The 25,468-nt window shown below is 34.2% G+C and overlaps 2 protein-coding genes across 3 annotated transcripts; one reads left to right on the top strand and one right to left on the bottom strand.

Annotated features, from left to right (window-relative positions):
• Window positions 1-94: 94 nt before the first annotated feature.
• LOC118038421 (peptidyl-prolyl cis-trans isomerase CYP18-2) lies at window positions 95-2,098 on the top strand. Its single transcript, XM_035044765.2, has 6 exons — window positions 95-255; window positions 342-437; window positions 561-622; window positions 737-870; window positions 1,510-1,594; window positions 1,718-2,098. Exons 1-6 carry the CDS (start codon window positions 184-186, stop codon window positions 1,761-1,763), a joined length of 495 nt encoding a protein of 164 aa, XP_034900656.1. The 5' UTR covers window positions 95-183; the 3' UTR covers window positions 1,764-2,098.
• A 491-nt stretch (window positions 2,099-2,589) lies between these two features.
• LOC118038422 (probable UDP-N-acetylglucosamine--peptide N-acetylglucosaminyltransferase SPINDLY) lies at window positions 2,590-13,118 on the bottom strand. 2 transcript variants are annotated; one of them, XM_035044767.2, is made up of 18 exons: window positions 12,724-13,118; window positions 11,667-12,103; window positions 10,739-10,900; window positions 10,464-10,639; window positions 10,275-10,350; window positions 9,942-10,070; window positions 9,572-9,691; window positions 9,415-9,483; window positions 9,244-9,325; window positions 8,880-8,974; window positions 8,027-8,091; window positions 7,196-7,394; window positions 6,262-6,456; window positions 5,257-5,351; window positions 5,017-5,152; window positions 4,674-4,891; window positions 4,334-4,461; window positions 2,590-3,598 (listed from the first exon to the last, which is right to left on the bottom strand). In XM_035044767.2, the coding sequence occupies exons 2-18, from the start codon at window positions 12,075-12,077 to the stop codon at window positions 3,213-3,215; spliced, it is 2,742 nt and encodes a 913-aa protein (XP_034900658.1). In that variant the 5' UTR covers window positions 12,078-12,103; window positions 12,724-13,118; the 3' UTR covers window positions 2,590-3,212. The 2 variants fall into 2 exon arrangements, with proteins under 2 accessions (XP_034900658.1, XP_073261368.1); XM_073405267.1 differs by lacking the exon at window positions 12,724-13,118 and adding an exon at window positions 11,492-11,547 and having other exon boundaries at window positions 11,667-11,804.
• Between the last annotated feature and the right edge of the window lie 12,350 nt (window positions 13,119-25,468).

Consider the following 25,468-nt stretch of genomic DNA (forward strand, 5'->3'; position numbering starts at 1 on the left):
TTCTTGGGCCAACAATTCATGCTTTCTCTTAACAAATCTGAGAGCTGGTCCCCTTATGGCTTAGCCCATTAATTAATTTATAGCCCGAATCCGAACAATGATGCCCAGTTTAAAAGCTGGATAACCGAGTGAGAACTGAAAAACTCCATCATCTCAATCTCTCTGGGAATTTTGTGCGGAAAGATGACGGCGGAAGCAGAAGGTGGAGCTCCAGAGGTTACTCTGGAGACATCAATGGGTCCTTTCACTGTTGAGGTGCTTCTCTCTCTCTCTCTCTACTCTTTTTATTTTCTTATTATTTCGTACCACTTTTTAATTTTATTCTTTTTGGTGATGGACAGTTATACTACAAGCACGCACCAAGAACTTGCAGGAACTTTCTTGAATTATCTCGTCGAGGTTATTATGACAACGTTAAATTTCACCGCATTATTAAGGTACTATAAATATAAAAACTGACTCATGTTTTGTTTTGTTTTATTGGAATTAAGAGGCCTTGGTGTCTTTTTTTGTGTGTTTTTTTTTTTTTTTTGATAATTCTTGGTGGGTTTTTGGAGTAGGATTTTATAGTGCAAGGTGGGGATCCAACAGGAACTGGAAGAGGTGGAAAATCCATTTATGGGTTAGTTTGATTGTCTAGGGCTCTGTTTGGTTCTAATGTGCTTGCTTGCTTCTTCTTTTCTTTTTCTTTTTCCAATTGCTTAAAAAGAATGGATCATGATGTTGTGAATTATAGTGATAAATTTGAGGATGAGATAAACCCCGAGTTAAAGCATACTGGAGCTGGGATCTTATCTATGGCAAATGCTGGTCCAAATACTAATGGAAGCCAATTTTTCGTCACTTTGTCGCCGACTCAATCTCTAGATGGTAATTTTATTCCTCTGTTTGTTCGAATGGTTTATACATTGTCTTTTTTTTAGAAAATTGTTGACACATGTGGACTTTGTTAGATTGGCTTGTGAGCCACACAATAATATGATAAATGAATAGTTTTGAGAATAGTGAAACTTGGATCCCAGATTCAGCAGTTATGGACTTGGATTGTAGTTAATCAACACCCGTCACCCCTTTCATGTCATGTTCAAATTTCAAGGATGCTAATCAGAGAATGCTAATCTTATTTGGAATTCGAAACATGTTCTTATACCAATTTTGGATCACTTTTATATCCTTCATTGATTTTAATCTTGTCACCGCATCTAAGATGCAGTAGAGTTTCTAAGCTTGTGTAGGAAAGCAAAGATCCCAGAAACTAAACAATGGCATCGTTCTTGTTTTGAAAGTGTTTTGAAGCTCCAATTATTGTCACCAAGAAGCCTGATTGATCCAAAGTTCAAGTTAGCAACAATGAGTCCTGTGGTTTGGCTGAAATCAGATTTCAATTGAAGTATTTTGGACATTGAAGTTATTGAATTGTTTACTTTTCCATTGTTGATTTCCAATTTGTCCAGGCCCGTATATCCCACTGTTGTTATAATGCTTCGTCTGCTTTATATCATTATCCAGGAAAACACACCATTTTTGGAAGAGTATGCAGGGGAATGGAAATAATCAAGAGACTCGGTAGTGTCCAAACTGACAATAATGATAGGTAAAAACTTTATTTGTGATTATTTTTGAATATTTTCCTGGTAATTCCATTTTCATTGGTGTAATTGTTACACTCCACTTGATGTTTGAATCACTCCATGGATGACACTCTTTCCTAACACAGGCCTATCCATGATGTGAAGATATTGCGGGCATCTGTCAAAGATTAGCACTGCATGGCAATTATCAAGGCAGATGATCTGTTTCCAGTATCAGAAGCCTGCAGCAACTGGTTCTTTTCAGTACTTTTTGTATCGATAAAAAATATGATGAAACGTAGCGATTGGATTGCTTACTTTAGCAGAAGAAAAACAATGACGAAAGAAAGCTGGCAATCAGAATGTGATGAAATGTAGGTCCTGGAGTACCTTTTATTTTCCCTCTGTTTAATCGCCCCTTCTAACGCTATCTGCTGCCATTTTTCTGCAAAACTAATGATGTTAAGCTTACAACGATGTACCATTTTATAAGCTTTAGCAAAGTCTGTTAATTTTTAAAGTATTAATGAAGGATGTTGTTTCAGGCACCATAGGTATTGACCGAAATCTAGGCTAGTCACTCAACTAATGATCCTCGTCTAGTATTTTGTGTGTGTGTGTGTGTGTGTGTGTGTGTAGGGATAGGGCGATCCAACCCCCCCCCCCCCCCCTAAAAACAAGAAAAAAAGAAAGCTTTCATTTGGATTGAATCGAATTCATTATGATTTAACAAATTGATCAAGATTAACCTAAGTGCTTCCTTTATTTTTTCCCTAGATTTTTTTTCCGAATTAATTTCCACAATTTAATTTTTAATTTTAATTTTAACTTGAAACTTAAAAATTTTAAAATTTAACCTTGGGTTTAATAACACCAAAAAGTTTATTACAGCCTAGATATAGGGTTTTTAGGTGCAGGAAATAACCCAGACAAAAAAATTATCCAGTGGTAACCGAACAAATTGTTTCTTGGCAAATAAATTATGATCCAAGGCATCCATAATAATAGATAAGCAATGGAACAGCAAATGATGCAATAGATTCAACTGAAACAAAAATAAGAAAAGAACTCACAAATTCTCAGACAACTAGCTGTCAAGAACTATCCACTCATGACAACCTATCTGGCTGTAATAGGCAGCAACATTTGGATCAGTAAATCACAGTATTAATATTTTGCTGTATTTCACCATGTTCACAGTTAAGAGATCACAGACTGACATCCATACACAGCAGCTGGAACGAAACCACAACTCCCTGTATGGTGATCTGCACAGCCCAAGGGTTAGAGCTTTGGGAGTGCTTTCAAGTCTAAAGGTTAAAGAGCCAAGCCACCACTAATTTCTATGATTCAAGCTTTAAAAAAATGTGATACAGATACCTACAAATCATCTCTTCCCAATTGACTATATTTCTTTCTGGTCCAAAGAAATGTAAAACTGCCAAACAATTGCCACTTCTTCACCAAAAAAATTGACCCTCTGCAAAGTAACGGGGGATTGCCACCTCAGTCAATACCAGCTTCAAATCCCAGCAGATACAGTTACAGATATTATACATGCTGACGTTTTTATCCATCATGAAGCACTGCACTCCAGGCAGTTTCGACACCTGTTCCACCAATAATTTATTTTCAGCTCAGCTAGCCTAAGTTTATAGTATGATCGACCTTGGGCAGTGAGACTGCACTGAATCCATTTGCTTTGATGGATTCTGGAGGGCCATCTCTTGAGGATGTAATCCTTGTTGAATCAGTGTTCTTGATAGGTAAATCCTTGGGAACCTCATGCTGTTGTAGCAATTCTGTCCGCCTTAAAGATGGCACATCACCCTTACAGTATCTGTGCCACATGTTCCGGTATGTTGTCTCTAAACCAAGAGTAAAATTTGGTCCATCACAAACAGGAGATTTAGACATAAGGTTCCGGAGACTCATCCTCAAGTTCGAGAGAGCTGCAATGTCTGAAGCCAGCTGCAGTGCCGATTGAACATATTCCTCTTCATTTTTTGCAACCAGATGTCCTAACCCTGCATTACAATCAGTCACAACGTCCACAGTAATTAAAAACACGCTGAACACCCTCAATCAAAGCTAAAAAAAGGCTAAAAGAAAATTTTCATAAGCATGCACAAAAACATTTCAGTTCATTTCAAATAAATTATGCTTCAGATTTTAGAAGCTAATAAAATTTCCATCCCGGTGGCTTCAATCTCAATCATGACAATTTCAATATCAGAAAACAGCATAGATGAAATTTGTTGGTGAACAGTGAAAAATTAAAAAACAACACAGATGCGGTGGGAAATGCATACTGTGACACCATTAGAATCACCACAGTGCAAAGTGACATTGGATTCTCATTCCAACAGAGTTTATCCCAGAAGATTTCGTATAAATGCAAAAGTTATGTTTCATTTTCGATTTAACAGGCACACATGTTGATGACCTCCTTTTTTCCCCTTTTGATATTGGCTCTGTTAAAGGATTTGAGTTTTCATAACCATGGTTTTGAAAAGGCATCAAATCATAGCTCTTTCAAAACCATGGTTTCAACTGTATTGAGTTTACAAAATCATGGTTTTAAAAAGGTTATCCACTCTCACAAAGCAGAGTTTTTACTCAAAACCTACTTTTTTACTTTCGATCACAAGACAAGCAAATTGTAAACAGAAAAATCAAGGGCATCAAATTCAATGAGGCATACAAACCCATAGTAATTTAAGATAGGCTTGAAATAAAAAGTTGAAATGAAAGGTTCTCACCGACATTGCTGAGAAGACTCGCGCCAACATTGTGAGCATGTACAGCACCAGCCATGGTAACACATGGAACTCCCATGTACAAAGATTCACATGTTGTTGTTGTACCAGCATATGGAAAAGTATCCAAGCTACATCATATAAATAAAATAAGACAGAACCCTAAAGAAGATTCACATGCCAAACCAGAAGTGTAATAGAAAAGTATGTATATCTAAATAATGCAACAGGTGATAGAAGTAGAGGTATCAACCTAACATATAAAGAGCATATTTTGCTTCTCTGAACATCTTCAACATCAAACAAAAAGTGGTTGCAAGTATATTAAAACCGACAATCATACCTAATGTCCATTAGAGAATAAGCTTGCATGTGATCATGGTTAAGAAGAATTAGAGGCAGAAGATCAACATGCAGTGGTTCCAACCCCAGCTGCTCCAACATTGTAAGGAATCTTTGTCGAACACTATCGCAGCAAAAAGGCTTGCATTTCACCACAAGGCGGGAGTTTGGAACTGCACAGAGTATCCTAGCCCAAACTTGCAATACCTTAGGTGTTATCTGGGGGGAAAAAATGTGAAGAAACAACAAAAAGGGCAGAAAAAGACACAAAATATAGAAGCAATTGGATAATTTTTCCATTATAGATAGTGGTTTACTTGTCTAATCACAGAAGTAACCAATACCTTTGCCAAATTATTAAAGCTACCAAATGTGATGAAGCCATTTGAAAGAGCAGGAGTTGGAGCAACAGGCCCAGCCTCTGGTGAAGGTATATAACAAAGGAAGCATTCTGGTAGTCGAATCAACTCCTCAACATGCCTGTCATTGAACAAGCATACCATGCACAGATAACATAAAATAAATCATTCTACTGGGCTATATTTTAGAAAAAATAACTTAAAGAAAGTAATAAGAGGGCCTACTTTTGTTTGGTATCAGGAGGGTCAGCGAATGAATCAGTAATTCTGTAATCAATGGTAGGCAAGCCAGTTGTGTTTGGGTAGCCAATCCAAGTCACCTAAAATAAAGACAAACCAAAAAAGGTCAGAGACAAAGTCCCACGGTGAGCTGTGTTTACTAGTACAATTCAAATGGAAAAAAAATCTAAGTTGGGCAAGAAGAAACAGAATCTGAGACATTCACAGCACTGGTGGTTTTTGTTATTTTTGGCATGTGCTAGTATTGTCTACATTTAAGCATATTTTTAAATGCTTCTTGAGTTTTTGTCCTTTTCTTTTGGGACTTGTATAACAGTTTTGTGCTTTTAGCATCCATTTAAAATTATAATTTTCTAGCTAATTATTCATGGTTTCTAGAATCATCGAACCCTCAATCAGATCCCAATGACATGCTAACGATGAACCAATCAAAAAGTATCTTAGACTTTAACAAATTTGTATGACCAGGATTACTCCAATATCTCTCTTCAAGAAACTGTGCACATGCTACCTACAAGCACAAATCTAACAAGTTCCTCATACTCACATCATCGACCATCAGACCACTGGAAAAAGAATATTCCCATTATTGGAGATTCAGGAAAATGATTACATATGCCAGCAGGGAGGTATGAAGTGTACAGAAGGCTGGCCTTTTCAAGCTATGTCAAGTGCTAAAACATGTAGAGCCAATATGGACTCCACAATTCAATGTGCTATCCATAGAAGTGGCCATATATATAAGCAAAAATACAATCAATAGACCAACTGGCTTTCGAATGCAAAATGATTGCTGAAATCAATAAATCCAAGACCTATACAGAAAATATATACCACTCATTATTTACATAAAAGTTTGAGCATATACAATTTCTTAAACACAGATATACTATGAATGGATTATTAGAAACACAGCATTAAGAAATGAACTCCTACACAAAAATAAATAAACTCTTTCCCAAAAAAAAAAAATAACAATCTGAGGCATACCTGAACAGGAGCTGGTCGGCATGCCATCATTCCCAACTTATTATTAGCTGTATGTCCAGTGAGTTCTACCAATATGTCAACTTTATCTTCTCTGACCATGATTGCAACCTTCTTCTCGTCAATCCCGTATATATCCCTCCACATCCCACCCCTTTTTAAGACTTTCTCCCTAAACCTGTTCGTTTTTGCATCAGGCTGAAATTACAAGAAAAAGAAAATCCAGATTATCAACAAAGTAGCTCATGAATGTCTTGCCAGTATTTGTAAGCATGCTACAGAATGCTCCAATTGAGTGATATAGACTACGTGGAATCATGGTGATGATTAGCATCCAGTGCAGAGTTGTTGTGTGGATGTTACAGATTGTGGACTTGACCATCAGAGTGGCAAATGATTGCAAATGAAGACAGTACCTAATGGTTGGCAATAATGCTGAGCAATGGTGGTATAAAGGAAGTGCATAAAATGGCAGCAATAACATCAACATAAGTGACAAGTGATAACCAAGAAACTGAAAGCCCTAGAATCAAAGTTAAAACTAGAAGTAGCCCTGCACCATGTACAGCATAAGCATGTTCTTAAATTTGCCATCCAAAGTAACCCCCCAATAATTGCACATTTCATTCATGAGCAACAAAGCAAAGAACCAATGAAGAAATAATGGCAGAAGGGGGGGAGAGTTTGACACTTTCTGGACGTCTCAAATAATCTACCATTGGAAACTCAGGTGATCCATTTCCTTTTAGCCTTTCAAATAAGACTCCTGTCTACATATTAGCTATCTCTCACCATTGGTTATGTTTAAAACCAGATTCTTTTTATAAAAAAAAAAACCACGAGCTTTAATTGAGGCAAACAGCATCCATAAAGTTACACAACTGCGTAGACTAACAAATCAACAAACAAGTAACAGAAACAAATCATGTATTCATACCTTCACAACTGCTGAATAAACAACCACCTTGTAATTTGCATAGTCATGATAGACAAGAGGGGCCTCAATAAAATAAGATACAGAATGAGTAAAATAATCCGGAGATACATATCCAATCACAAGAGGTCTATCTGGAACTTTTGGGTTGTCCCATGAAGTGTACTGTGGATACAATCTCATAAAGCGCCTACCCCAGTCCCTGCATGTAGGCAATTGACTTCAAATAAGGCTCACCAAACTCAATTTAAAGATTTTTATGTGCTAAAAGGTAAAAAAAAATAAAAATAAAAATAAAAAAATTGGCAGTGTTATGAATGTCAAGAACTTACAACATAACATGAGATTATTGCATTTAATTTATATATAAGCAACAACAAGAAAAATATAATACCATGACCCATGTAATTTGATGAAAATACCAAAAGAAAAATCATTTCTAAAGCCCAGAAAGAATAAAGTCCAGTCTTGTGATGTAAAAAGTAGAAGGAAATAGTAGCTTACAGATGAGGATATATCATCCGATGCCAAAATCTACAATGAACAGAAGGTATAAAACTGACATAACAAAGAATATTCTCAATTGAACGCTGATAAAGCTCTTCCTCACATGTTTCAACACATGTAATTCTTTATTTGAAAAAAAAATTATTTTAGATCATGATGGTGTTTTGTTTGTAGTCTTTCAAACCTCGTATCAGGATTCAGAATATTTTCCTAAAGAACATACAACATTAAATGGCTTCATTTGGGGTTTAAGGCAGTAAGCTCGTCATAAGATTCAAAAAGGATTGAAATGAAAATAAATTCCCAGTCTATAGGAGCTAAACCTACCTATGAGCCTCAAAAAGCTTATCATCATGTCCCTCATTTATGTAGTTCATTGCAAGCAACCGATTCTGCCATTGAAAGTTCATAAGTACAGTTAAGAGACAGCAATGACACATAAAGAGGATCTGACACCCATCATACAGACAATGTGTATGATGAATACATGAGCTATTTTGATGATTGGGTATCAACTCTGACTGTGTCTAAGACATTCAAACAGTACAAAATTTCATTGATGAGTGAACATGTGGAGAAAAACCACATTATTAATTTCATATCTTTTGTTTTAGCAAGGAGAAACACCATTTCATTAACTAAGCCAATTAACATTTCACATCTTTTTGTTTTTCTTGAAAAAAAAAAAAGGAAGGTAGAAGGTGAAGCAAAACTCCTACTTTTAGGCATAATTCCACACAAACCCCCCCCCCCAATTGTTAAGCCAACTAACATTCCTTTTTCTTAAATAACGAGTAAAAAAAAGGAAGGTAGCATGTGTGGCGTAGCTTCTACTGTTAGCCACTTGACAAATGTAAAGCATGTGTGGATGTAAAAATAAAACCAAGTGAACACCATATGAAGCGTGTTTTCATCTCATAACTCAACACATAAACCTTTCATCTCTCAGAAAGAATGTTCAATTCCTTCTCCATTTAATGTTATAGTTAAGGCCTTCCACATCTAAACTAGATTTGTCTATTCATGTCATTGGGCCAGTTAAAAAAAAAAAAGGGAGGGGGGGGGGGTGGGGGGGTATTCCAGTGCGAACACATGGAGTGACATTGTTGACATTCATGACAACTGACGGCACTCACAAGCATTTAGCATTAACTTGAGGTAACCAAAAGAGTGAAAGCACCTGGCCTGCATTGCGAGAATCAGGATCTATCTCCAGGCATTGCTCATAAGCACTAATGGCCATAGATATATTGCCGGCATCTCTATAAAGAACTCCTACACAGAGGATGACGAAATGATATTTAAAAGAAGAAAAAACAGTATTAAGTCTTTTTTTTTGGGGGGGTGTTCTGTTTCCATATATTACAGGAATCAAATTTAAAATAGGAAAACCATCACAGTACAATTAAAATGTAAGATACTTACATCAGAAGTTCATAAACATCCCAGAAACAAAATCAGAGTTTACAGTGTAACCGTGTTTTTTCTCACAAGGGGGCATGTTGACAAAGATGTGTGTTAGAGAGAGAGAGAGAGAGAGAGACCTAAGTTATTATATGCTTCAGCATATGTGGGATTTGCCATGATAGCTTTCTCAATCATGCTTGCAGCAGCATCCATTTTACCCTACAAAACAGAAAGGATCTGGTCAACAACCATGACAAACATATGATCACATAAAAAAAATGTGCATCAAGCATGACTCCATCTCAGACCTGGACTGTGTAGACAACACCAAGGTTGTTCAATGACTGTGAGAAGTTTGGTTTGATTGATAAAGCTAACTGCAAAATAAAAACAATGGCAAATATGGTTTCAGCCACAGACACACAGGAGTGAGAACTTAGAATCTGCAAAAGTATCAGAATTTGCCTGATAACACTCCACGGCTTTATCAAGGTTGTCTCGGTCTTTGTATATTACACCTAAGTTGTTGCATGCCTCAGCACAATGAGGATTGAAGTTGAAAGCAAGTTCATAGAACACAATTGCCTGCTCAAATAGAATAGATTTACTGAATCACTGAATGATAAAACTACTGTAATGAAAAAATAAATAAAAATAGCTAAAAAGTTGTGCATGTATAATTATACATATAACCTAGCATCAATGAAAAATAAATTCCAAACTCAACTTTGTTTGCAAGCTGCTATACATTTGCTGAATCTCATTGCAGGAGAGGAACAGACATACAAATGCATGCATAGACAAGAACATTGTAAAATTTCCAAAGATCACTCACCATCTCAAACTTCAGCATTTCACCATAAGCAACACCGAGATTATACATAGCATCAGCATAGTGCCAGTTATAATACAAAGCCTTTTTGTAATATGCCACACCTTGGCTGATATCTCCCTCCAGTTTAACCTGAATACACAAATGACTAAATCCAAAATCAAACACGCATAAGAAAAAGGACATTCTACTGCAAATTTTCATGAAAAGACAGGCTACTTGAGCTTCTCATTGACACAACTGATGTTAAATAAAACAAACTGAATCTAGAGAAAGACTTTGCAAATGGGAGTTCACAGCTATCAAAAGAATAAACATGAAGGATGAAAAACCCACTTTTGTTCCAAAATCTGTCAAAGCTATTGCCATATTATTCTTTGCAATCTCGAAGTTTGGTGACACAGCTAGACACCTGTAACAACAATATAATTAAGCAACAAACATCAGCAGAGGCAGAGCAAACCGAAGGCATATACACCTTACATGCAGGACCCAATAGCATGGTTTGATAAGCAGTAGAGATACCTCTCATAACAGGCAATGGCTGATTCTAAGTCACCTCTGTTTTTATAGATGACACCCATGTTGCAATATGCTTCAGCATACATGGGCCTCTCCATTGCAGCCTTCTCATAGCAACTAAGGGCAGTGTCATATTGCATCATTTCAGAATATACCACACCAAGGTTATAATATGCAGGCTGCACGTAAGAAGTCTCACTATTTATACAGGAAGAGTGGAAAACAAACATTGAAGCAAAACATTTTGGGAGTGGGAATGACTAAAGACATTAAGTTACCGCATAGTGTGGATCTACTTTAAGAGCTTCATAATACTTTTGAATTCCCTCTTGTGTATTACCAGAGAGCTTTAAGCTGGTTCCAAGATCTGTTAAAACAATGGCTAGGCACTCCGAAGCTGGCTTGTATGAAAGGTCAGCTTTCAGAGCCTTGTGGTACGACTACACCAAAAAAAATCAATAAACTCTTCCAAGTCAACTTTTAACATAAATAGTTGCAAAGCCAAACAAACCCGAGTGTGATCAACTCATATATAAACACACATGATTTGCAAAGACATAGTTTCAATACCTTGTAGAATGGTATTCACAACAATATTATGGTAAAACATGGTTAATACATCCTTATGCATTGCAGCTCTCAGGCTGGCTTTGATAGACCATAATTTCATAGCTACCCAAAACATTTTGTAACAAGAAAATACAGAAGCTCAAAAGGAGAACTAAAAGTTAGTGTCACGCACAACAGAATAGAGAAAAGCAATAAATTATATATTTTCTTCCATTGAACAGTATTTACTTTTAGCTTTACATTCAACACATGCAGGATGAGGCATCCGAGTCCATAAACATGAATGGACAGCTGGGCTACTATAAACTCTCCCAGTTCCAATTTATCATGCAAAGAATGTAGAAACTAGTGATTAGTATCAGCTATCACCAATCCACATCTTCATTGCATCTAATATGCAGATGGTGATGAGTTACAAAATAATTCAAGAGTAAAACACCTAAACAAAGGAGAAATAGTACTTGTAAACTGCAATTCGAATACTTTACAATTTGCATAGTACAGAGTTATATCCAACCTGTAAAAAAAATTATAATACAAGCTTACTGGGTGTACTAACTTCTGATTACCATGGACATCTTATTTACTGATATTTTTTTTCTCATGAAGAAGATGAATTAATTGGCATGAGCATACCTCAGCAGCCTCTAACAGACGACCCTCATCCTTGTACAATATACCGCAATGTGTCAGGGCACATGCATTCTGTGGGTCCAGCTTGATAGCTTCAGCAAAACTATCAAAAGCAAGCCTTCCCATGTTCTGCATCTGCAAGCATATACCTTTTCCAATATAAGCCTCAACAATTCCACTATCTTTCTCCAGGACACTCTCGTAAAGAGCAAGAGCATCTGCAAATTTATTTCTGGACCGAAGAATATTGGCATAAGAGAGTGCATCCTTCCCTTCAAACCCCTTCTGCACTGGAGATGAAACAACAGGAGAGCCACTAGTGCCAGTTGAAGGCTGTGATCCTTTCAAGAAACCATTATCTTCAATCAGTTCCTTCTCTCTCACACTACCAGCATCGTTCTCTGTCCACGCCATCCAGATATATCGAGAATCTCTCTTTCCTATAACAGTATCAACAAATGCAAATCAACTTTTCATTCACAACTACCGCACAATCAAAAACTACAAATGCAAGGCTTACTTAATGCTCGACATAAAATTTTGAACTTTACAAGAAATATAACAGGAACGTAATAATAACACTAATATTGATCAAATGCATGAAGTTTCAAGCTTTTTCAGATATGAACTGCACAGCTCTCTACTTCCCATTACTGAAACAACTACTTCACCTTGCCTAAGACTAACAAGTATAACAAAACCCAAATTTTCAATTTTAAAGAGAGAAAGAGCTGTTCTTCCATCAATATAATTGCATTGAAACACACAATTGGAAACCCTAACTATGTCAAAACTGATTCGAGAAATAGCTTGATTAAGCAAAGCTACAATCTAGAACCCCAGCTGAACATCAATAAAACCCTAATAAACTACACAAAAAAAGGAACATCAGATATGAATCATTAAGTCCCAGTAAAACCCAGATAGAAGTTAAAAAAAAAAAAAAAAAAAAAAAAAAACATTAACTGGGGATCTTTACCCAACTTGATACACAGAAAGAAACAAGAAAGCCGTGAAGAGAAGATAAAAAAGTGTAAAAATAAGGTATTTTGATACTCACATTCAAGAAAAAAAGAACCCACTACAGCAAAGTCATGCAAAAGACTTTTATTAGGAGTGGCGTATGATAAGCAGAGAGCCGTGCAGGTTAAGGCTGGTCTCTAAGTAGTAAGAGTCCAAAGACAGAATTTTTAGAGAGTTTTAGTTTTAGTTTATTTTTTAGTGGGTTATTATTAAAAGCTGGAAGAAAAAAAAGGAAACAGAGACACGGCACCCTCTCTTAATTCTGGTCTCCGACAAATAGAGTTCGATGTGTCCCAAAACCAGAGAGAAAGAGGAGGAGCCACCTGCTTGGTGTCGTGTGTCCGTTAGTTAATTTCAAACAGTACTTCTTGCTGCTGCTGCTGTTACTGTTGTGTTGCATTATGTTTTAGGGCTTTTCTTTTCTATACCCTCTTTTTCCTTCAATAATTGCATTTTGTATCATCACTGTTGCAGAAAGCAGCCCCAGTACCCACAGGCCACGGCTCACACTTGGTTTTTGACGGGGCAGCTAAATGGGTGGGTTTTGGGGGCAAGTGTCGGTATGAATTAGTTTTTTTTTTTTTTTCCTTGAAAAATTATGATAAACATTCTATAATTGTACTTTTACTTTTATATTTAAAAAATTACATTTTAAATATTTCTATTAACTGATAGTATAAAAAACACATAATCCAGTCAAAAATAAAAGTTATAAAATATTATTGATTAGTGATTATAATTGATTTAATATTTAAAACTTCATGATAAAAACAAAAAGAAAGAAATTTTATATTCACTATCATTTTTTATTTATTTTATTTTTTTAAAATTTGATTTAATTTAAATTTTATATTAACTTTGATTTCTATTATTTTGACTATTGTTTAATTTTCTCTTATTATCTTTTATGATTTCAAATAAATTATTAATTTTCAATGATTTTTTTTTTATATATATTTGTTGATGGGTTTTGATTTGAAAACTAAGCCAAATCTCACTCATGTTCGCAGTAGGTAGATGTTGTATCTTGATTACTTTGGTACAGGGGTTTGTCTTTGTATTTTGAATAGGAATTTTAGTGAAGAAGGGAGAAAAGAGAATTGAGAATTTTGGTTGAAGAGATAGAAAGCAAATTTTAGCTATCAATATATATAAGTATCTTCATCTTTTAATTAAAATTTAAAATAGGCTTTACTCAGTTGTAAATTGTAATTTTTTCAAATATTAAAAGGAAAATGTCATCGTGAATAAAATAAACTTTATAATGTTTATATAATTCTCTTTTTTTTTCTTTTCTTTGTGCTTTACATTCATATATTTTCTATCAACTTTTATATATATGGATATTGAATTTCATTAAACTTAGATCTCATGTAAATAATCTATATCCACCTCTAAACTAAATGCATTTATTAAGAAATTTGTTTACACACAAACATCACCTTGCATTGCCTTTTGTGTTTGGTGTTATTTTTTTTTTCTTTTCTTTATGCTTCACATTCATATATTTTCTAACTTTTATATATATGGATATTGAATTTCATTAAACTTAGATCTCATGTAAATAACCTATATCCACCTCTAAACTAAATGCATTTATTAAGAAATTTGTTTACACACAAACATCACTTTGCATTGCCTTTTGTGTTTGGTGTTATGATGTTGTTCTTTAAAAAAAGAAAAAAAATCAATAAAAGTTCTTTTGACAACACTGTAGCAAATCTTTTCAAAATAAATTGTAAAAAGTTGTAAACAAAAAAAAAGGTTTAGGACAACCAAATCAATAGGTTCATACTTATATAATTATTATATTTTACAAGAAGAGAGGAATAAAGGAAAATGAAACAAATTCTCCTTTTTTAATTTAGGCTTGTTTGATATTGATATATTATATTGTGTTTTGTTTATACTATGAAATGAAAGAAACATTAGTAAAAACATTCCTCGATAAATAGTTGTATCTCACACACACACACACACACACACATATATATATATATAGAGAGAGAGAGAGACAAAGAATTGTGTACCATTGTAAATCTTAAATCTAAAATTTTAAACTAGTGCTAAATAGGGTAATCCTCTACTAAAAAATAATAAAATTAAAAGAAAATTTTTGTGATTAGTGGTGAAAGTTCTTAGTAAATTAATGTAAAACCCTAAATGAATTGAAGTATGAATTTATGTGTGAAATTATAAATGATCAAGGTAAACTTGCGCTTAACAGTGTAATAAATAATAAAATAATAATAAAATTTAGAGAAACTTCATTACAACCAGTGATGAAAATTTTGAGGCAAGTTAATATGAAACCTGGATAAAATAATAATAAAATTTGCACAAGAAAAATACTAATAGACGGGGATTTGACAAAAAATGCCTATAAGATATAAGTGAGTGGCATTGTGATAATTATAATTATAGAGGAAAAAAATCATCTTTCTTCCCTTAAGTAACAATCAGCCAGGAAAGGGAAGAAAACTTAAAAATTCCTCAGTCTTTTCTTAATTTTATTCTTATTTCTCTAAAAAAAATATGGAATGGAAGAGTGAATATAAGTGATTCCCATTAAAAAAAACAACCAATTAAGAAAATATTATAAAAATAAAAGAAGTTAAAAGCTTGTGATTTTAAAGAGAGAAAGCTTAAAATTGAGAAGAGAAGGAGGAGATTCTTGGGGACTTTTGGCAAGAACTCATTAAATTGAGTTAAACTAGCAAAAGTTAGAAACCCACCTTTAATTTATTTCACTTTTTTTTTTATTGTTTTCGAGGAAAGAGAAGAAAATCCTCAAATCTTAAATTCTAAGGTTTTTGTAAATTGGTAAAAAAAAAAAGGGGGGGGAACTATCGATTCTTTGATTGTTTTTGGTGTGGGAAATGTTATATTAAGAAGTAATTGGGACAACATTGAAATCAATTTTGAGAAATTATTTTCTATATGTGATCGGCCATATGGGTGTTTTTAGGGTTATTGGGAAATTGATAAAATTATGTGCTAATTGATATTTTAATGATGTTAGGATTGTTTGAGTTTGGTTTTAGATGCTTTAATGTGGTTCATTAAAAATATGCTTAAGGTAGCTAAGAATAATTGAATGATGGAAAGTTAGATTAATTAAGGAAAAATTAAAAAAAAATGTTTGGGAATTTAAACAATTAGTGGCCAACCAAAGGTAGGGATTTGGAAATTTGACTAAATTGGGTTGCTTGTGATGTTTTAATAATGCTTAGGAATGCTTAAGATTTGTGTTGAATATTTTAATGAGGATTGCTAAGAGTCTTATTATCTTTGTTATATATTGAAATGTTGGAATTATGGCATTGAGCTAAATTAGGTGGAATTGTGTAAGTTTTTATGTTTTAAAGATGTTAAGGATGCTTAAATTTGATTATTCTAATTGTAAATTTATTTTTTACGTGTGAACCATGTTTGTGTATGTTTTGGGGAAATTTGAGTATTTATGGCTAATTATGAATTGAAGATTTAAGGAAGATGGAAATATGAATAAAGTGTGTTGTTTCAGCACTTTAATGATGCTAAAAATATTTAGGATTTTTTGTGAATGATTATAAGGTAGACTAATACAAGTTTAGCTAATGTGGTTTATGTGTGGAATGAGAAAAAATATAAAAATTGGATAAATTATATTGAATTTATGTTCTAACAATATTATAGAAGTCAAGTGTTAATAAAATGATGGAAATGTAGAAGATTTGATAAATTGTATGGAAGTTATGTGATTTGGCATAAAGATAAAAATGAGGAAGATTTGACAAATTATATTGAATTTGATGTTCTAATGGATGTTTGTGTTTGGAATGATTATGGAAATGTATTTGAGCTCAATTGTGATTCATGTAGAATAGATTGTTTAGGTATTAGGTTTTGTGGCTAAATGAGCAAGAGAAGAACTATGAAAACTTGATGAACATGTGTGAAATTAGTGTTTTAAACAATGTTAAAAAAATATTTGTCTTAAATCTTGCTAAAAATACTTGAAAATTTATAATTGTAAAAATGATGGAAAAGTTAGAAACTTGACTTTGATTAGTTGTGTTTGAAATTTTAAATGTGTGGGAATGGGCTGTCATGGCTAAAAGAATGTGAGTGTGCATGTTTTGTTTATTATGTCAAATAGTGTATATGTGTATTAAAGATGTTGTTAGAAGTTTTAGGTAAATGATTTGCCAATATATTTCTTTCATTGTTGAAAAATAGATTAAGTCGTATATGTTAAAATGCCAAAATAGGCTAAGCCTTGTGCAATTGTTTATGGTAATGTCTATATTTATGTGTCCAACTAAATTGGTTGTTAAATGAATGAATATATGTGTGTTTGGCCAAATTAGATATTAATTTGTTACCATTAAGAATTTTTTGAGAGATATCTAAAGCAAAACTCACCTTCTCATGAACACTTCTAGCAAAAGCTTCAGGTGAGGGTCATCTCCTTACCTTTTTAATTAATTAATGGTTCTCATAATGTTAAAATGCAAAGAAAATCTATATGTATTGTGTAAAACTATTCATCATAAGAAATTATGCTTTCGAGGTAGAAAAGTAATATTATATGAATTATTCATATGGGGTAGGAAAGTAATACTATGTCAATATACCTACAGGGCAAGAAAATAATATTATGTAAATTATGCCTATAAAGAAAAATAATAATAATGCTATGTGAATTATGCCTACGGGGCATGAAATTAATGTTATGTGAATTATACCTATAGAACAAGAAAATAATATGATGTAAATTATGTATCCAAGTAGGAAAGTGATTTCATATAAAGTATGTCTTTAGAGTAAGGTAGAGACATTCAGTTAAAATAATATGAAAAGAAATACATTTTCATGGCAGGAACTTATAAGTGAAATTTGAATTAACCTCAATAGTGGGATTAATATGTGAAATTTAAATTGACCACGATGATGTGATTCATATGTGAAATTTAAAACTGCTACAACGACAAACCTATTATGTAAAATTTTAAGCCAATCGCAATGAAAAATGTTATTAAATTGAAGTCTGAGTTACAAGTATTTTAAAATAATTGGTGAATATGGATGATGTAGAATATCAACTATAAATTATTGAAACTATAAACCCCTGAAAAGAAACTCTAAAATTAATGAAAGGAATATTATACTCAATGATACAACATTGAATTATCTAACTTATGATAATGTGCTTTACATTTTGGTAAAGGTATAGAAGACTTGACAACATTACTCATGGTTTAAGGAATTCATGATCAATTAAATCATAAATCATTGAAACATATAAAGGGCCAAAGGAAACTGAAATGTTGGCATATTAAGTGGGTTGAATTCATATAAATGTTCATATATATGATAAAATATAAGCAGTGTAAGGAAAATATAATGGTTGATGCACTATCATGATGGTATGCATTTCTCTTTTAACTTTAAGTGTTAAATTATTAGAGCTTAAGTATATGAAAGATTTATATAATAATTATGATGATTTCAGCCAGGTTTATAAAGCAAGTGAGAATTCGACATTTGAAATTTTTTTTAAGCTTGATGGTTATTTGCTTAAAAAAAGATATTGTCTAATTGTTCTATTGGTGAATTGCTTGTTCGTAAAGCTTATAAAGGCAGTTTAATGGAACATTTTGGAGTTGCTAAAACTTTAAATGTTTTGCATAAGCATTTTAATGTGGCATTTGACAATTTTTATAGGATTGATGGTTATTTGTTTAAAGAAAAAAATATCTTGTATGTCTAATTATCCTATGTGTAAATTGCTTGTTCATAAAGCTCATAAAATAGTTTAATGAGACATTTTGGGGTTGTTAAATTTAAGCCTGTTTGTTTTTTGCGTTTCAAAAGTGTTTTTATAAAAAATTAATTTTTTTTTTTTTACTTCAAATTAATATTTTTTTGTAATTTCATATCATTTTAATATACTGATATCAAAAATATTTTTTTTTTAAAAAATATTATTTTGATGCATTTCCGAATTAAAAATACTTTAAAAAGCAATCACTACCACACTCCCAAACACCTCTTGTGAATTTAGATGTTTTGCATGAGCACTTTTATTGGCCTAAAATGAAAAGGTATTTGCAAATAATTTATGATAGATATGTTTAAAGTTCTACCTCATGGTTTGTATACTCTTTTAACAACACCTAGGGAACCTTAGATTTATATATCTATGGATTGTATTTCAGGTTTACATAGGTCAAAAAAGGATTGGGATTATATTTTTATGGTTGTAGATAGGTTTTCTAATATGACATATTTTATATCTTGTCATAAAACTAACGATGCAACTATAAAAAGCTTATTCTTGAGGGAGATAGTTTGGCTTCATGTCATTCCTAGAAGCATTGTTTCTAATAGTGATGCTAAGCTACTTTTAGAAGGTTTTATGGGGTAGGTTAATAACAATTTTTTTATTTTTTACTGCTTGTCATCCATAAACAGATGGTCAAACTAAAATAGTTAATAAGACTTTAGCTAAATTGTTAAGAACTATCATTCAAAAGAATCCAAAGACTTAGGAAGATTTTATGTAGTTTGTTGAATTTGCATATAATAGGAGTGAACATTCTACCACTAATTATTCTTTTTTTTTTAATTTTTTATAGGCGTAATCCTTTAAATTTAATTTCATTACCTATTAATGAAAAAATTAGTCTTAATGGCAATAAAAAAGCATAAGCAGTGAAAGCTATTTATTAAGAGTATATGACGAGAATACAAAAAAGCAATATGTATTCAAAGCAATATCTTGGAACCAGGTGATTGAGTTTGGATACATATGCGCAAAACGAGATTCTCTGAACGTTGGAGATCTAAGTTGATGCTAAAAGGAGATGATTCATTCCAAATCATTGAAAGAATTAATGACAATGCCTACAATGTCAATCTACTAGGTAAGTATGATATTAGTGCTACTTTTAATATTTTTTATCTCTTTTTATTTGATATGGGTAAATGATTCAAGGCGGAATTCTTTTGAGAGGGAAGGGGATGATGTAATCCATTAAAAAGCTCTAGCTGGGTCAATTATAAAAATCAAGGGAAAAAACTAAAAAAATGCATTCAACAGACTTATTCAGAGTATTTGGGCCAGTGTAAATTTTAAGAAGGTTACATTTTTAACAAGTAATGATCAGACTTTAGTCAATTTAATTAATATATAAGAGGGGTTTTATCCATTTGCTTTAAAGGCTTTATTTTTTCCAATGCACAATTATATGCTAACAAGCATAGTTTTTTATCTGATCGTTAGATCAAGCTAAAATTTTCTACAATATTTCAAAGGCTTTTTTTTTATATGGTTGAAATTTGATAGAGATCGAACATTAGAAAAGCCTTTTGATAAGTTACAAAAGCTACTATGAAGGAATTATATTAGTTTCCTAGTTGATTTAAGATTCTTTTATTTTATTTTATTTAGAAGTACTCTTTTATTATTTCATCAAGCTTGTTTAGGATATTTTTATTTATTATAAATAGAGTTATTTAGCTTATATTTAGATTTTTTATATATAAAACTTTGATTTCAAAATAATTTATTGTGTTTATGAGAGGAAATTCTCTTAAATGAATTCTTCATTAACTACTATAACTTATCGAATAATTAACAAAGCTTCTTGGTATTTTATATGCTACTCGTTCGCGTCTCTTTATAGGCATTAAGTGAGGGTTTGATTTCTATAGTCTTAGTGTCTCAATATAGATTATCGGTGTGTCAAGATTAATGAATTTTTATATATACAGGTTTCACATCAATAAGCTACCAATAAAATATTATATATTTTAATATAGAATTAAGTCCCTTAATTTATATGTGATTCAGGATTTTATATGGTGAATAAATAAGAAAATAAAAAAGATTAACCTTTATCTTAGAATTCATTATGAAAAATAGTCTATTTTTAGAAATTAGTTATTTTTTAAATTATTCATATTTATCTTCTTCTTCTTCTTCTTCTTTTTAATTTAAAGTGGGGTTGAATTTACTTTTTACTATTGGTACTATATTATAATGTTATTTTTTAAGGATATTTTTATAACTTAATTTTGACAAACCATATTTTCAAATATTTCTAAAAAAATTTAAAAATCACAACGAAAGTTCATATCTCCTGAAAATTCTTCAATTTTAAAAAGATTTTTCATTTTATTTTATTTTATTTTTGAGAATTTTTGCTTTTTCGCATATTTATAAAAGCAAAATTGAAAAAGTTAAGTGAGAGTTAGAAGGATAAAATAGAAAATGATGGTGAGCGGAAATAATAAAAAAAAAAAACAAAGAAAAATGAGCAAGAGAAAAATGTTGGGAAAAAAATCAAGGAAAAAATAAAAAGAGAGGGAAAAAATAAATAGGGAGAGAGGAGGAGGGGAATTAAGGACTAGAATGAAGAAAGAAGAAAAAAAAGAAGTGATGAAGAATGAAAAAAAAAAAAAACAGAGAGGAAAATGAAAAAAAAAAAAACAAAAGGGGAGAAATTTAGAAGGACATCAAGAGAGAGGACATAAAAAAAAGAGATAAAAAAGAAAACCAAGAAAAGAAAAATAAGAACATATATTAGAGATCAAATCAAATCAAAAAAATTGAGATGATAAATAAAATAAAAGGTTAGGAGAATTGAAATGACATTACAATGTAAATGAGCAGTTTAAGAAAAATAATGACAGGTAAAAATCGTACTATTGATGAAGCCAACTTATCCACTCGTCGTCAGATATATATATATATATATATATATATATATATATATATATAAAATGTTGCGTTATTTTTGTAGTTATGGGTTTTTTTTTATTATTTTTATAATATTGTTTTGGTTAATTATCATGTTGATTTTAATAACGCCTTACATATTATGAATTTTCATATTTATTTTGGATAAAAAGAATTTAAAATCATTAATCGACAAGTGAACATTAAAAATAAGTTATTTATAATTTCAAATCTTAAAAACAAAAAGCACATTGTTATGTTTTATTATAGCCAAAACATCAATTATTTTTACAATTAACAAAAAAAAATAACTTTTAAAAATTACACATATTATTGTTATTATTATAATTAATGAACAAAAACAATGTTAAAATATTATACTAATTACCGTTATGGATTGTAGGTTTAATATTTTGGATTTAGAATTTTATATTTAAAGTTAAGGTTAGTTTGGTCAGAGATTAGGGGTTTAGATTTCAGTAATTGGAGATTAGGGTTAGGGGTTGTTAGGTATATTGCCAATTATGTGGCTGCCTATGTCAAAGAAGATGGCTGCCATGTGAGAGTCAAAGAGGGCTGCTGGTGCAGCCACCATTGTTGACAAATGGTAACACCCATGTGCAGCTGCTGGAAAATGAAGAAGAGAAGCCACCATTCCTGCCTATAAATAGGCACTAAGTGTAGAGAGCAAAATGAGAGAGTTGTGAGTGCAATAGAGAGGAAGAGAGAAAGAGGAGCTGCTGCCATGGGCAGCAGCCCTGCTGCCATTGCAACAATGAGTGAGTTGAGTGAGTGGATGTAATCCTCCTGCTCCATGTATTTATTGTATCCTTTCTCTAATCTCTAAATAATATTGTCTCTCCCGTGGATGTAGGCGGTTTTGCCGAACCACGTAAAATATTGTGTCTCAGTGTGCTTACCCCTCCGTTGAGCAATAATCAGTTCATCACCGGTCGCCGGATTCCGCACAACAATTGGTATCAGAGCATATGGTTAAAGTGGTGTTTGATTTTTGCTCAAAAATGCAAGTTGTCAAAATTGTGTTTTGACCATACCACTGTGTAGAGGAGGACGAGACGAAGCCACTGGTGAAAACCGCGTCGAAATCGGACGCCGGACATGGCCACACGCGCCGTCACGCGCCGACGAAGAGACTGGCCACGCGCGCAGACGCGCGCCACGCGTCACACGCGTCTTCTTCGCCCGGATGGGCTGACCCGACCCGAATACCAGACGACCCGACCCACGTGGCTGACCCGGATAAGGATGACGTCATCATGACGTAATTTGTGACGTCATCATGAACAGTAAGCATGCCCAAGATGACATCAGCATGATGTATTGGTGACGTCATCAAACACAGTCAGCATGCCATGTCAGCACCTGCCAAAGACATGTCAGCAGAGTGGGACCCACATGCCATGTCATCAGCCTCGAGCCGAGCCGAGCCGGTGGAGCCGAGCCGAGCCAAAGGGGAGCCGAGCCGAGCCTCGAGCCGAGGGAAAGTATTCTGTGTAGCAGAGTCTACGTGCAACCGGATCTGAGAGTGAATCTGAGCCGTTGATCAGGCCAGAATTGTTTTGATCAAATCTTAGTCGTCTGATGTGCGATTTGGACGATTCAAGACATGTTTCCAGCTAATTTGATCATTCCGGATGCATTGGTACGGTCCGATCGTTGAGATTCGAGACCGAAAATGGCAGTGGTGAATAATTAAAGATAGATTGCCCGATCAGGAGGCATCTGAAGGTCATGATGGTGGTCGATGAAGATGAAGAAGAAGAAGGTGCACATGTTTACCCAATTACATGTGCTGAACTGTTAAATGGGGAGATTTAATGTCTTGATGGAAGGCAAAATTGGGACACTCAGGACACCCAAGATGTGGACGATTTGAGGTGTAGAGTGGAAATTGATGAAGACCAATCTTGACGAATCTAAACACTAGTAGTCTTGCTAGATGTTGAGAAATCATGTATTAAACCTGTATATTCCAGATCACTTGTAAAGGAAAGCCGCAACAAAGCTAGCAAATGGTTGTATATACGAAGAGACAGTACGATGGATAGATATAGCCTAAGAAGTTCTGTCTAGGAGATTGGGTTTTAAGCGGGACCGTTGTGACCCCTCCAATCTTTCCTGGGAACTTGCTTAGTGGAAGGATTATCCATACGGTACTATTTTCGTATATATAGCAGTTTGTAATGAAACGGTTGAAGACTAGCAGGATGACGACACAAGGGGAACAGTTGGGTTCCGTATGATCAAGGATCTGATGGAGTGGTGATTTCTCTGAAGAAGTTAGAATCGGTGACTGTAATTTCTCGAGGGGAAAATTGATGAAGACCCTGATAATGGAAGAGAAATACAGCAAGGGGATAAAGATTGGCACCCTATTTTGACTTGGACAGGTGTTGTGATAGGATGAGCTGCTGTCAAACATAAGCAAGGAATAGGGAGAAATCTGGAGAACAGAAATTGCACGAGAGCACACAGAGATTGTGCAGAAGTACCCGAGGGATCCAATGAGGTACTGTAATGAGACAACAGGTGCAAGGAGAAGAAGAGTTTCCAGATGAAGCTCAGAGCACAGACTATGTTCAACATGAAGTCTCTTATGCTCTTGATAAAGGCAACAAGCGAGGACCTTTCCAATGCATGCAAGGATGGAAAGATGAGCTGTTGCAGAGGAACCTAATTGAGGGGGTGCAAACGCCTGTGATAAAAGGCGACCGCCTATGATGAAAGGCGTAGACACCAAAGAGAGTGGTGTAGGTGGAGCTGTCAAGCAGAAAGGCGTAGAAGCTCCAAACATAGAAATCGAGGTGGAGGATTGCGAGGAGTATACCGCAAGTTTCTCTTTCTATGTAATCAGTGGTAGTAATCTCTCCCAAGTCCACATGGTGGTAGAGAATCTTGAAGCCACTGGAGTCATCCCGATGAAGGAGGATGAGACCGCTCTAAGACGAGCGGAGACACCTCGGATGGAAGGTGTGAGGGCCATGAAATGAGCCCAGTTCAGACCGTCGCATGACGACGAGCGGAGACACCTCAGGAGAAGGTGTGAGGGCCATGATAGGAGCCCCAGTTCAGAACGCCCCAAAGCCGATGTGATGGCTAGATATAAGTGGACAGATGGATAGCCAATGAAGTGGCTATGATGAGTATGAAGACAATTGCAGGATTGACTTTCATGGATATTGCCCCCATGCTAAAGATCAATGAGCTAGAAGACATTTGCCTTGGACAATAAGTGGATAACTTGTGGAGCATTAAGACGCGGCTGCTATGAAGGAGCAGAGGGCATGCGCAGGTTCCGGGAACGAGTTGACTCTTGTCAAGGTGGTGAGCTCGGAGATGGCATTGTAATACTCAGAGTATGAAGACAAATATGGATCAACCTTTAATGGGCTGTCCCCATGGTTAAAGGTGGAGAGCTACCTGGACTCTTACGACTAAGAGCGAGAGACTCATGGAGAAGTAAGGCGTGGTTCCTATGGTGGAATAGAGGGCAGGCGCAACTCCTGGATGAGTAGACTCTTGGAAGAGTGGTGAGCTTGTGATCATATTGAGATACTCAAATAATGACTATCGCACTTGGAATATCCGTTTGAGGGGGTGCTGTAAGCCTTGGTGTGAGGCTTGGTGAATCATTCCGGACCGAGCATGGTTGATACGCTCGAAGGGGAATGTTGTGTCCCAGAGACAAGCGTTAACACTCTTCAGATGTGAAGTGGCAGACCATCTGGTTGTAGTGATCCTTTTGTGTGAGAAAAGGTGTGCTTTGGTGACTCTGGTGATTGAAAGGTTTGGCGAGTACCTGTAAACTTGGCCACAGAAGCTCTCAGAATGGTAAGCTTGGAAGAGCTGCAAGATGCAAGCTTGTGCTGAAGAAGCAAGCGGACAATTGCCCCACATGAATGGCAAAGGGGGTGATTGTTAGGTATATTGCCAATTATGTGGCTGCCTATGTCAAAGAAGATGGCTGCCATGTGAGAGTCAAAGAGGGCTGCTGGTGCAGCCACCATTGTTGACAAATGGTAACACCCATGTG

This window comes from Populus alba, chromosome 16, assembly GCF_005239225.2.
Source record: "Populus alba chromosome 16, ASM523922v2, whole genome shotgun sequence".
In the NCBI taxonomy this organism is placed as follows: Eukaryota; Viridiplantae; Streptophyta; class Magnoliopsida; order Malpighiales; family Salicaceae; genus Populus; species Populus alba.

Excerpts from the sequence above, each read along its gene's own strand:
- LOC118038421 (XM_035044765.2), top strand. The coding sequence starts at position 184 with ATGACGGCGGAAGCAGAAGGTGGAGCTCCAGAGGTTACTCTGGAGACA. Across the intron at positions 438-560 it reads AATTTCACCGCATTATTAAG|GATTTTATAGTGCAAGGTGG; the intron begins GTACTATAAATA and ends TTTTTGGAGTAG. Across the intron at positions 871-1,509 it reads GCCGACTCAATCTCTAGATG|GAAAACACACCATTTTTGGA; the intron begins GTAATTTTATTC and ends ATCATTATCCAG.
- LOC118038422 (XM_035044767.2), bottom strand. The coding sequence starts at position 12,077 with ATGGCGTGGACAGAGAACGATGCTGGTAGTGTGAGAGAGAAGGAACTG. Across the intron at positions 10,640-10,738 it reads AAGTAGATCCACACTATGCG|CCTGCATATTATAACCTTGG; the intron begins GTAACTTAATGT and ends TCTTACGTGCAG. Across the intron at positions 8,975-9,243 it reads TGAAGCATATAATAACTTAG|GAGTTCTTTATAGAGATGCC; the intron begins GTCTCTCTCTCT and ends TCCTCTGTGTAG.